Genomic DNA, 13,979 nt, shown 5'->3' with positions numbered 1-13,979 from the left:
TGCCATTCTTAGATATTCACCAGGTAGATTGTCTGGTGTTAGATAGGTGAGGTTTAGTTGTAATAGTAGTTTTTTGATGATTGCAGTGGGGACTGGCTGAAGAGAGAGTAGGGAGTTATTAGAGTTTGCAGTGTGTTTGGCATTGGTTTGTGTAGAGCTGTTGAATAAGAAAGAGAATGATTTAATAGAAGTTAAATTCATTAGCAATGTCAACTGAGTTATTAGATTTGATTGTAGGTGAAGGATATGTGTTGAATGGCCAGGATTTAGCAGCTGATTCATGCAAAAAAAAAAAAAAAATACAATAAATTGGGATTTCTAATTATTTTTATTTTTCTAATTTAGTATGGTATTTGGCGCTGTTTTTAAATTTTCTGAATTTCTGGTACTTTGGTTGAGTTTTGTTTGTGGTCCAACTTTCCAGTCAGCATCTCATGTTTCAAGTTTCATAAGATATTTTGTTCTGGATAGCCAGGAGGCAGGATTTGACTAAACTCATTTTTTTTCTTAGTGGAGACAGTTCATTTAGGATTTTTAGGAATATATTATTGAAGTAAGATGCAGCATCATCGAGTGGTAGGTGCTTTAGGTCAGTCCAGTTATATCATTTTAAGTATGAGATGAACGTGTCTTTGTTGAAATGTGAGCGGTCACAAGTCACATTAAAGTAGTGCTGTTTCTGGATTTTTGTTTGCTTTCTTATGACAATTATAGGGAGATGGTCACTGAAAGAGTCTAAGAGGGTCTCAGAGTTACTGATTTTACCTGGCATTGAAGTGAGTATCCAGTCTATTGTGGTACCTTTGTTATTTTTACTGTTGAAACGAGTGGGAGTGATGATCAGTTGTGTTAGTCCATTAAGATTTATGGTATTGGTGGGGCTATTACAAGAGAGAGAGAATCATTATTGAAGTCACCTAATAATAGTTTTTCGCAGGGGATATTGGAAGCTACCTATCAGAAGAGATCGTTTGCTGTGCTATGTTTGTTTCCAGGTGGTATATAAGCTCCTATTATGTAACTGGATTTGTGATGATTTAGTTTGAGAGTAGCTAAAAGAATTTCAGTTTTGTTGAATTCGGGAGTGGATAGGGGTGATAGGTTGAGCTGTAGAGTGTTTCTACAAAGTATTGCAATTCCACCAATTCTCTTATGTTTTCAGTTTCCCCTGAGTAAATTGTAATCCGGTGGGAGTATCTCATTATTATATTTTGTTTCATTTTTTTAGCCGTGTCTCTGTTATTACTACAGTTGTCAGTTGATTGCAATGCAAAGCATGCATGGGATTCTGGGAGCTTGTTCTAGATGCTTCTAATGTTAATGGAGTATACTGTTGGAGGGATGGGATCGATAGAGGTAGTAGGGTGGGATGATAAGATTTGGGAGAGATAAGAAGAAGGCAAAAGGAAATTAGGGTATCCAGCTAAGAGATCTGATAGATTGCATAAGAGAAGGCCCGTGATAATTAGGCATGACTGTCAAAGAAGATAGTGTTTAGATTCACAGCTAGTTCAACCAAAGAAGAGTGAAGGCATACTGAAGGAAGTGGATTGGTGGAAAAGTGACATGGATAAACTTACCCTCTCGTTGCCCTTTGAAATGATACGTCAAGCAGTAAACTTCATGGCTATGGTCAGGTAGTCTGCAGAAGTATACAGCAGGTATGACTATTTTAAAGTGTGCTTGGGGCCAGAATTGTTAGGTGAATGCTTTGATGAATGGAGGTCCAGTCTGTCCAGGAGTAGATTCATGAGTGGATACTGAAGACAAGACTAACTAGAAGACAAAATTTAGAGTGAGAATGCTAATTAACTATTTATAAAAAAGTGAACACTGCACTTAACATGCATTCTTGCACAGTAGAACTTGATGAATCATCACAGCTTGTCCATTAATTTCTTTGTAGTTGCACTGTAGCATTAATAACAAAGTTTTCAGTACAGGTACAGAATGCATTTTGTATACAAACAAAATATTTATAAACAAGCTAACCTTTTCCATTTTGTGTTTGTTAGGGATTACGATGGACAGTCAGACCTACACGTGGGAATTACTAATACTTCTGGTAAGAATATGTTTAAGTACATAATACAATCCAGCTATTAGTTAGACATGGTTTGTTTTGAAAATGTGTGATGTATTATGATTCATTAAACACATTTAAAGAAATCCCAACCTCTTCAAGTCATTAGAAAAACAAAGTGGAGAAGAGTTCTACCTGAACGCTTCTCAGATTTTCAACTATTGCCTTTAAACACTACTGCAGTTCATATGTTGCACAAGCTCTGTTCACCTGCACAACTGTAGACTTACCTAGTTTTATGCTTTCCAGAATCACTTATCAGGTGATTGTGAGGTGTCTGTATAGTGGCAAGAAGAGTTTATCAGCATGCTACACATGCACTGTGTTATGATTAAACAATGAGGCATAAACTTTGAAAACTAGATAAGTAGACAAGAACCACTTGTCCCTTCTAGTCTTGTTAGGTCAACTGTTGATCCAGGGTAAGCAATGGAATGCCTCTATCATATGTCTTCAGAATTTTCCTCATGGTTGCCACTTGTATTCGTAAAACCTCTATTTTAGCAAGATGATTTTTTTGGTCAATTTACAACTGTCTGAAAACAAAAATACTTCATCACAATGCCTCAGAGCACCCCACCCCCTGATCAAACTCATATTTTGAAATATGCTGCTCTCTCCAACATTGCACATTTATTTGAGATGCAGCAGAATTTCTCCCAAATCCCAGTTTCTGTTTTAGGACATACATTTAGAGCTCAAGTAATCTTATATGGCTTTTTTTTATCCTGTGTTCATCCTTGTCACCGATCTTCACCCCTGCAAACCCATACATTCCCCTTACTTGCTATGGCTGGTGAAATCCTGGCATAAGCCTTTGAGCAGTATTCCCCTTCCTTCCTCTCCTGGGAAACCTCACCTTTACGGACTCACTTTGTGAGATTGATTCCTTTCCATTCAGAGATAAGAGCTGTGGTGGGAGATCATATGCATAGCTAATAAGGGTAAGGATGTTTTGGATATTTAAGGAAGTGGAAATTCTAATATGGGTGGATGCTGCTTGATTTCATATGCATTACTGCATCTGACTACCATCCACCCAAATCCTCCCTCTAGTACTGAGAGTGGTAGCTTGCTTTTCAGATGGAAATGTTTACCAGTCTCTGGTGAGAAGTACTCTTCTGTAAGCAGTTGCCCAAACTCTCCCCCCAGGATGGGTGAGACAAAAGCCTTTCATTTTCCTTCTTTACCTGGCTGCTCCAGCAGCTGAGCCCGTAATTGAATTCTGGTCATCCGGGTTGCAATCAGGGCTCCATCCTTTTTATGACACAGTGTCAGGTTTCTTATGTGGCTTTTGATACACAACCTGCCATTACTTGAGTTGCACTTTCCTAGACCATTACCATCCTTTATATGTCCTTGCAGGGATGATATTTCTAGAACTGTGCACAGAACTCCCGATTATGCATCAGCAAATCTCTGTACAAATAAATACTACATTATTCCTTTCTTCTGGTATTTTCTTTCTTTCTTTATTTTTTATACAGTCTGTTTTTCTTGCTGTCCTTCTCTATGGCTTGGATTCATAGACAAATTCTGTACATAACACCAAAATTGTAATTATAGATGTATCTGACAGTGGCTATCACCTGCATGCTGAGCAAAAGACAATTTAATAAACCAGAGTCACAAAGATAACAAGAAGGGTAGTATTGCAGTAGTATTATGTCTGGAGAAGCATTACAGTAGTGTGCTTGGGTAATATGAATGATGTCAGGGCCAAGGCAGGCCTAACATGCCCAAGGTAGTGTGTACCACTGTGCAATGGAACATAGCTGCAGCCACATGCACAAAGCCACAAGAAGAGCAGCACAGTACAGTGGCCAACAGATAGCCCAATGTGGGCATGTACCGCAAATGTCAATCCTGTTCACCATATTAATGGGCAAGAAATAGGATAGATAGGAAAATGAAACTGGAGAACAACTAGCAGACTTAAACAAAGAAATGTAACCATAAAGTAGTAATGGTGGTGGGGAAAGGAATGGGTGTTGTTTGTGGGGCAGAGGACCTGTTTTCATTTTCTGAGTAGAAGATGGGGAGGATAGTAAGGGATGATTATGGGTAGCATAGAAGGAGAAGGGAAGGTTACAGGGGTAGACAGACAAACATGAAGAAGTACAGTCAGATAGAGGTGGTATATAAAACAAAAGATGGGGAGAACAGCAGTTGTACACATACATACATACATACATACATACATTATTACAGAGGGCTAAGTCAGTGATGGAGAGAGATGAGAAACGACACGTAAGGAAGGGGCACATTGAGGTGTGGGGTTTCTAGGATGGTTGATGCAAGACCAGGCAGGAGGGCAACAAACAAAGCCATCACTCACCTTGATAAACAATAGTATGGCCAGTTGCTCTTTTGGAGGTCCAGTGGATAGGGTCTTTCAGTCAGGCAATTTTGCTAGTTTTATGAAAAGGCACTCTGTTGTTCCAGTGCAGGTGTTCAGCTGCACGCACACCTTGGAAGAAACCAGCCTTTACACCTCATGCCTTGATACCTCTGGGGACACCCCCACTTCACCTTCAGGAGAGGAGGGGGAGGCACACTTCACCCCTACCCCCAAGAGGCAGACGCAAAGGGCACTTGTGATACCCCAGGTCTCCTACAGCAGAAGGAGCACTCCTTTTCCTATGAAGCAGACCTGGTGGGCACTGGTCACCCATTGCCAGATGCAGTGACTGACAGAAGCCAAGGTAAGTGTGGCTACTTCTCCACTTCTTCCACCACTGGGGCTATAGAAAGATGGCACAATGGGAAGGATTTATCACACACACACATGCTAAAGCATGGCAGTTGTACAGTGGACTGCCACAGAATGCATACACATGGCATTGCATGGAGAGTTGTGAGTCTATCATTTCAGTGAACGGCCACATTGCCGAATGGCACTGCATCAAATATGTAGTCCATCGAACCCCTACACTGCCTGCTAACTATTTATGCCAATTCCAAGATTGCACTACAGTGGAGAAAAGGGCAAATTTCCTGATTCCACCATAATGCAATCTCAGTCAGAACAGTTTGATGGACTACATTTTGAATGCAGTGCCATTCAGTGATGTGGTCATTCACTGAAATGATATAGACTCGGAGAGGTGCTTCTGAGTTCTTCGTCATCTTATTGTGTTAAGGTCACATTATTCAGCAGCAGAAAAGCAAATTGCAAACTGTTAAACATACTTGAGTAGCAATCTATACTAAGTTAAAGCAATTGTGCTGACAGTAATTTACCATTTCATAGTTTCATAAAGCTGCATTAAGGCCCAAATAAGCCATTCAGAATATAGATTCTGGATTTGTAGATAAACTAAGGATCCAATCCAGTTATCTAAAGAAGTCTTGAATTGTATTAAATTACTACTATGTTTAATCTGTAATGGCAATTTATTCCAAAAGTTTACACTGACTGAAACATGAACCTTGTACAAGTAGCAGTCCAACAACTGCCTAATTTTTAAGAGACCTTTATGCCCCTAGAAACCCTCTCAGCTTCTAGCAACTCCATGTTTAATAATATTCTTAACTCTTCATCAAGCATTGGACTAAATGCTAAGCATAATTTTTTTCTCTAATCCATTTATAACTGATTTAATATAATCCAAGTGTCTCAGGTCTGTTTTGGTATTACAGATCTTTACAAGAAGTTATTTACTTGGCAAATTTTCTTGAAAACTCTCTTAAAAGTCAAAAGATCACTTTTGTTATTGGCAAAGAATGTCAAACTGGTCTGACATATAATATAAATAATTTAACAAGAGTATCTATAGAAGCTATGGAGATATAGAATGAGCCTAACAATACATACAGATTCCCTCTCCTTTGGAGTATTGATCAGAGGAAGAGGAATCTACCAGTTCTGATACTCCCTTTGAAGAAATTTCTTTTGGGGACACAATCTCCAGGATGATGAAGTTTTTTAAATGGGATTGTGCTCAGGTTTCTGAGGTATGTAAAAGATACTGTGAGTTTCTGCAGATGGAATCTCCTAAACCTTCTGCTGTTCCTCTTGTTTTGACTGCCTTGTTGGATGCATTTTCTAGTGCTTCTAAGGCTCCAGACTCTCAGCCCTCTGCTCCCAAGAAACCTGATAGATTCTATAGGGTGCCAAGGACTGTAAATTTTTGTACAAGTGTCTTTCTGATGACCCCTTGGTGGTGTCTGTAGATTCTGACAAGCCCTCTTAATTGTTTCCTTCTCCCAAGCAACTGCCTTGTGATAAAGATAGCAAAACCAAGGAAAGGCTAGGCAAGAAGGTTTGCACGTCTGGTACTTTTGCTTTTAGGGCTGTTAATTGTCAGACCCATATGTCCAAGTATTTGTTGGCTCTCCTTTCCCAGGCTTGTCAGGTTATTTCTTATCTTCTAGACTCTAAGGGTAAAACTTCTGTTCTTTCCCTGTCAGAAACTTCCTCATGGGGGTCTCATCATTCCATCAAGTGTAGTTATGATGCAGTATATGCTTCCTTTAGGGCTTCTGCTTTTGGGTCCGTGATAAGGAGGTATTCTTGGCTTCAGCTTCAACCTTTGCCTGATGATATTAAGGCTAAGTTGATGGATGCCCCTCTTGATAATAAACACTTGTTTGGTGAAGCTGCTGCTGCTATGTTTAACTCCCTTCAGGATAAGGGCAAGGCTTTACAGGAACTTAAAAATGTGTTTGTCTCTCCTGTGCCTAAAGGTAAAAAGGGTGGCAAGCAAGCTCCTCCTGCTAAGGCTACTCAGACTTCAGTGACTCCGAGGTCTCCTTTTCCAGATAAACCAGGTGCTGTCTGACTCTCCTATACTTCCCAGCCACTTTCCTCTTCCTTTTCACCTCTCTCTCTCTCTTCCTGTTTGGCTACAGATTACTAAGGATTCCTGGGTCCTGTCCATTATTCTCCAGGGGTATTTCATGGTGTGGAAATTCCTTCCCCCTTTTATGGGTGTTCCTCAGCCCCCTCAGAAACAACCCTCTTTCATTCCAGAGGCGCTTCGGGATCTTTTGACTCAGGGTACTATTAAAGAGGTGCCTGTGTCCCAAAGAGGGAGGGAATTTTATTCCAGGACGTTTCTAGTACAAAGAAAAAGAGGGTACATGGAAACCAATTCTAGACCTCTCTCATCTAAACACTTTTCTGAAGGCGCCCTCCTTTCGAATGCTATCCTGTCAGACTTTGTTTCCTCTTTTGCTTTCTCAGGATTATATGGTGTCTCTGGATCTGAAGGTTGCTTATCTCCTTATCAAGATCCATCCCCCTTTCAGGAAGTTTTTACATTTTTCTGTTGCTTCCTGGCATTTTCAATTCTCTGCTATGCCCTTTGGCCTTTCTACTGCCCCAAGGGTATTCACCAACTGCCTCACTCCTGTGATTGTTTTTTGCAGGATTTAGGGGATCCAAGTATTTCCTTACTTGGATGACTTCCTGTTTTAGGTATCTTCTCCAGAGATCCTGTTGCAAACCTTCATTTTGCCATTTACTTTTGCAAAGCCTGGGGTTCACAATAAACTTCAAAAAGTCTTTTTTGACTCCTTTTCAAGACCATGTTTTTCCGGGGGTGCAAGATTCACACAGTGCCTATGCTGGCATCCCTGCCTCCTCCCAAGGCCTTGACACTCATTTCTTTCTTTCAAACACTTCTTTCTCTGTCCTATGTTATAGGTTCATAGGTTGGTACTGGGCTGTCTGCCCGAAGGCATATATTAGCCCAGCCACATTGTGCGGTATTCACCGCCCCTTTAGTAATTTCCTAGACCCTTGTACTAGCAGCTAGTACCCTTGGCCCCTATCTAGTAGTGCTGTTGGTGTGATCCCCGGTGTGAACTTTCTGTTGCCCATCCACTCATCAAGGTTCCTCTTGAAGAGTGATAGTGAGGGGCTCTGTCTTATGTAGATCGGGACCCTGTTCCATAGTAAGGGAAGTCTCTGCGAAGGGAATCTATCCCTCCAGCATGTTCTATTCATTGTGTTGAGGTTTATATCCCTAGAGCATGTAGCTCGAGTAGATTTGGTTTTGCTAAGATGGAGCATGTTCAACAGTTCTGGGTTGGACATGGCTCTGTATGTTAGACAAAGATCGCCTCTGAGAGAGCGGTATGCAACAGAGAACAGGCTTAGCTTTTTCAATCGTGCTGCATAGGGCAACTGTTTGAGGCCAGTAATCCTCTTGGTTAGGTACCTCTGTGGTCTCTCCAGCTGCTGGAGATGTCTAGCCAGGTACATTCCAATTGGTACATTGTACTCAGTAATGGGTCTGATGAGGGAAGAGTAGAGGGGCACCATTACATCCTTAGATCTTGACGCGAACCCTTTCGTGATCAGATGGGTCACATAGAAAGATTTTCTAACCACTTTGGCAACATGGTTATCAAAGGAAAGCTGACTATCTACTTGGGTCCCTAGATCCCTTATTTCTTCTTCAGATTTCAGGGGATCACCTCTTATGTTGTAGTTTGTGGGTACTCTGTTTTTTCCAAAGGGGATTACTACGCATTGTTTTGCATTTAGCTTGAGACCATGGCTTTGACACCATGCATCAGTCTCATTTAGGCCCTTCTGGTGGATCTCCATGTCAGCCAGAGACTCTATTATAGTACCCAGTTTGCAGTCGTCCACAAACTTAGTCAGCCACAGCCCTTCCGTGCTTGCCTATATTTCTGAGAAGTATATCCCAAACAGGAGGGGCCCCAGGACAGAGCCCTGAGGCACACCACTCATTACTGGTCTGGATTCGGACATAGATCCCGCTACTCTTACTTTATGGGATCTGTCTGAGAGCCAGTTTGCGATCCATCTTGTGACGTAAGGGTTTATGCCCAGGCTGGTGAGCTTATCAATAATATCTGAATGGGGAATGGTGTAAAATGCTTTAGCAAGGTCAAGGTAAGCCGTGTGTACCTCCATTCCCTTATCTATAGCCTGAGTAACTGTCTCAAATAAATCCACCAGCCAGGGAAATGTTAAATGTTACAGCCATGGAGTTTCTGAGAGCTCTGAGATTCATGGCATCCACCATCCGTTATGCTCCCTCTGGCCAAACTCCACATGAGAAAGTTTCAGTAGTTTCTGAAGTCAGTTTGGCTTTAACATGTGCATCCCCTAGACTTTGAAGTTCCTCTTCTGCTTTGTCTCAAGAAGGAACTTCACTGGTGGATCTAGCAGTTGTCTGTGAATCCAGGGCCGCACTTTCACCCCCTCTCAACTATCCGGAGATGTTCATAGACACTGCAGATGTGGGATGAGGAGCAGGTTTTGGCTACCTAAAGCTGCAGGGGTGCGGTTGCCTCTTCAACAGAAAGAGCACATCAATACCAAAGAGATGAGAGCTCTTCTGCTAGTGCTTCAGGCTTTTTATCCTCTTTTCTGCCCTGTTCAAAAGTGAACAGTATGCTCCCAAAATCTTGTTGGTGACTGCATTATGGCTGAGACAGCATTGGTTCCCTCTTCTTCTTCATTTAGCCAAGGGCAGTCATCACAAGTTGCCTCATAGGGTGGATCTCCTCACACAGGACAAGTGATCTCTCATCCATCCCCACCTGTCCACTCTTCAACTGACACTGAGGGTGATAGGATTTTGATTCCACATAGACAACTTTTTTTCTGAGGATGTGTTTAGGGTCCTGCAGGAGGCCAGGAAACCCAGCACTAGGAAATCCTACTTGTCCAATTGGAAGATGTTTTCTGTTTGTTGTCTTTCTTGTAACCTGGATCCACTTTCTGTGGTTCTCTCTTATCTGCGTGAATTGCTCAGTGCTGGGTTGGCTTATTCTTCTGTTAATGCCCACTTATCTCTGCTTGTCTGCCTTTATCTCCTCCTTTAGCTTCTAGATTTGAGGCTAAACAATTCCTAAGAGGCGTCCTTCATGTTAGGCCTCCCAGGAAGCCTGTTCCTCCTCCATGGGCTCTTAATTATGTTTTGGAAAAATTGACTGTGGCTCCTTTTGAGCCTGCAGCGTCAGCTTTCGTGCAACATTGCTCTTGGAAGACTGTACTTTTGTTAGCCCTTACTTCTGCCACACGGTGTCTGAGCTTGAAGACCTAAAGGCTTGTCCTTCTTTTTTGGTGTTTCATAAGGATAGGGTGTCCTTGTGTACTAATCCTTCTTTTATGCCCAAGGTGGTGAATGAGTTGTCCTTTAATCAGTCTGTTCATTTGCCACCTTTTTCCCTTCTGCACAACCTGTAAGGGAGAAGGTGCTGCACACATTGGATTTGCATAGACAACTTGGATTTATTTGGATAAGACTAAGACTTTTAGGAAGTCCGATCAGCTCTTTGTTTTCTTTCATCCTAGGTCATTGGCATTAGCTGTATCCAAGCAAACTGTTTCTTCTTGTATCTCAAAAGCTATTTCTTTTTGTTATTCCTTTCATGGTAAGAGCCTTCCTTTTTCTGCTAAGGTTAATTCAACTAGAGCTGCGACTTCTTCTGGTGATTTTTTTCATAGATTTGGATACTAACTGTATTCTTGAAGCAGTTACTTGGACTTCTGTGCATACTTTTTCAAAGCACTGCAAGTTGGATGGAATCTCCAGAGCTAGAGTTGGTTTTGCTAGGGCCATCCTTCATGGCTACCAAGAGGGCTCTGTTGGTCCTTCGTCTTCCCAAGTTTCTTCCTGAGCTTTGGCATTCTCCCTAATGTTAAGAATACTGCAACAGCGAAATGAAAGACATAGTACAGTTGTGTAAAATCTTATCATAATGGCAGATGTTCTTCTCTTCATTGTTGCAGTATTCACTCCCTCCCTGCTCCCCACAGCCCATTTGCCTTCTGGATGTACTGGTTACCTTTTTCTTTTCCTTGGACTAGCACTCCTACTTGTGCTGTCACGTCTGAGGATGGTATGTCCGGACGTCACCTTTATGCCCTACGCTATGCAAGAGCATACATGTGATGTATGGCATAGCTTAAAGCAACCTAAAGACTTTGGCATACTGGCCGGACATAGGGCCACCCTTGGCAGGAGGATCCCTATGTTATGAATACTGCAACAGAGAAGAGAAGGACATCTACAGTTATTGTAAGAGTTTACACAACTGTTATCTTCCCAGTTACCTCTTTCTTCCCCATCACACCTCCAACATTTGCTGTCTACCTGAGGAAAAATTATTTGGAGTCTACTTGGGGTATAAATATATCTATGTAACACTTCCAAGCAAAGATCCTAAATCTTCTAGACTTTGTTGCGTGTTTGGGAGACATACATATATCTACCTATTGTTTCTTTATGAATTGCTTGTCCAGTTTCTTTTCCCAATCCTTTCTAACCTCCTCTGATTTATTCTTATAGTTATGCAGTGTTTTGTGTGCTCTACTAAATGTTCCTTTTTTAACAGCAGCTTCTGTTCTAGATTCTACTAAAAACTGTACCAGTGCTAGTCCTTTATTTAGGACCCCCCATTTCTTTCTCTTTGCCTATACTCTGATATCAGTCCTTGATAGAGAAGGCAATCTCCAGCCTGCAGTCCAAGTAAATTCTTGGCATCTTCCTATTCTATTACTTTTCCCTTTCTAATTATTTTCTCCCAATACCTTGGTTCTTTTGCCAGTTTTCTCCAATATCGTCTAGCCCCCTCTTGCCTATTGTCTGTATCCCTAATTGCAGTGATCTCTATCAGGAGAATCTCCTTTCTCCATTCCTGTGTTGGCTTAGTTCTTAGAATACCTTCTGCTACTTTATGAATATTATATTGCTTCACTCTTTTTTAATTTCTCCAAATCCTTTGGGTTTCAAATACCTTGACTGGAATGGACCCCAATCCTTAGTCTATTAAAGTTCATGAAATTAATATTGTTTTAATTTTTGATGTCAGCCAGAAGTGCTATTCGCAGCACCCGCAATGTGCCCAGTAATGACTCCTCCTGCAATTCGTATGAAGTTACATGTATCGGTAATATTTCTAATTACAATTGTAGATTCTTTTTTATACGACCCATTGCTCCTACTACTATTGGAACTGTCTGGGTATCTTTTTTCCACATTGTTCTCATTTCTGCCTGCAAATCCGATATTTTATGACTTTGTGTCCCTCTGTACGCAAGACACTATTGTCACTGGGTGTGGCCATTTCAATGATCAATGCTACTTTTGTCTTTTTTTGATGGACTACTATATCAAGTTTTCTAGCATCTATCTTTTGAACTATTGGTAATAGATGATCCCATGTAATGTAGACTTCCTAATTTTCTATGATGCTTTGTGGTTTATGTTTCCAGTGTTTTCAGCCACTTCAATACCATAATATTTGCACAGTTCCCACTGCAACAGTCTTGCCACATTATTATGTCTTTCAATATACAGTCCTTCTGCCATTAGTATGTCACAACCAGCAACGAGGTGTGCAACTGTTTTCAATTCTGTTTTACAAAACCTACATTTGTATGTTTCTCCCGCATATTCAATGGACTTCGTAACCAACGTGTACATAGCCCACTATCTTGAGCCTCCAATATTAACCTTTCATCTCTTGGTTTGAATTCACCTGTTCTTAACCATTCCTGCATTCGATTCTGATCAGCATGAGGTTCTTCCAGAAGTTTTCTACACTTGCAACTATATTTATGCATCTTCCATATTTCTTGCCTTCTCATCTGGTCCTTCACCTTATATTCTTTCTTTCTTTTGTTTTTTGGCTGCCTGATTTTTATCTACTTGTAGTTTGATTTCCATTCCTGCTTTACCGATATGCTTCTGCTAGACTAAGCAGGGAAGTCATCTTAGATTTATTCTCCTCATGTTTCTAAACTTTCACTACATTTGGTTCTTGTGAGATCAACAGATATGTGTGTAGTCCCATGATTGCATATCTATACATGTAATCAGTTTCAAGAAGGCCCATACCTCCTTCGGAATGTGGGATGTATAATCTTAGTGTGCACTGATTTTTATAAATCATTTGGTGAGCATGAAGCATCCTTCTTGTTTTCCTGCCTAATCTATCCAACATGTTTTGGGGCCAGTCAATCACTCCAAAACTTTAAATTAGGACAGGAAGAGCAAATTGATTTATAGCTTGGATTTTGTTCCTAGATATCAACCCTGTTTTCAGGGTTAACTTAAGTCTTCTAAAGTATTCTTTACTAAGTTTTATTTACATTTGTTCATGTTTTATTGTTGATCCTTCATCAATTCCCAGATATGTATACACTCCGTCTTGTTCAAATTATTTTACATCACATTCCTGTCCCAAACTGATGTTTTCTTAGTGCTGCAGTTTTCCTGCTTTAAAGATTGCTTTTGCACATTTATCAAGACCAAATGTTGTTCTTATATCATCTGAAAAAAATTTGACAACTTGCAGTTGTGCTTTCAGTTCATCATCTGATGAGCTATACAGTTTTAAGTCTTCGACAAAGAGAAGATGAAAGGTCTTTACACTTTGTTGTTTTCTAGGGGCCAAAGTATAGCCATAGTTTAAACTGTTAAGTAGACAGCTTAATGGGTTAAGAGCAAGACAAAGTAGCAGAGATGACAGGGAGTCACCCTGGAATATCCCCCTTTGATTTTTTATCCCTGGAATAATAATTTGTCCTTTATCATGGCTTAATTGCAAAGAGATGTGCCACTGATGTTCATCGTGTTTCACTGTTGCAGTCATGACTGTAGGGTTCTCCCCTGCCGGCAGGCAGCCCTCGGTCGGCCAGAATCCCAAAGTCTGGGTCCAGCGTCGGCTGTTCATCCATGCTCCCTGATGTCAGAGCGCCAGGAGTATAAAGCTGACAGCCGACGCCATCTTCTCCAGTCTTTCTTGCCGTGCTGTGATAGCAGTTCACAAGTGCCGGTCGGTTGACTCCTGACGAATATTTCTATATACTTCGGTCCGAAGACTTTCTTCTCCACTCAAAGCTAAGTACCCCTTTGGGGAAACTTTTTTCTTGCTCCACTCCGATGTCAGAAAAAGTTAATAA

General features: G+C 41.0%; 1 protein-coding gene across 2 annotated transcripts in view; it reads left to right on the top strand.

The window, feature by feature from the left end:
- The window catches only part of MKRN2OS (MKRN2 opposite strand), a 275,687-nt gene that overhangs the window by 187,767 nt on the left and 73,941 nt on the right, over positions 1-13,979 (top strand). For both annotated transcript variants that reach the window (XM_044078070.1, XM_044078069.1), the window contains one exon: positions 2,016-2,065. In XM_044078070.1, coding sequence (XP_043934005.1) covers positions 2,016-2,065 — 50 coding nt within the window. The remainder of the gene's footprint in view (positions 1-2,015; positions 2,066-13,979) is intronic.

This window comes from Protopterus annectens, chromosome 7.part0, assembly GCF_019279795.1.
Source record: "Protopterus annectens isolate FY-2018-M chromosome 7.part0, PAN1.0, whole genome shotgun sequence".
Taxonomy (NCBI): domain Eukaryota; kingdom Metazoa; phylum Chordata; order Ceratodontiformes; family Protopteridae; genus Protopterus; species Protopterus annectens.
This window is presented reverse-complemented; position numbering and strand designations above follow the sequence as displayed.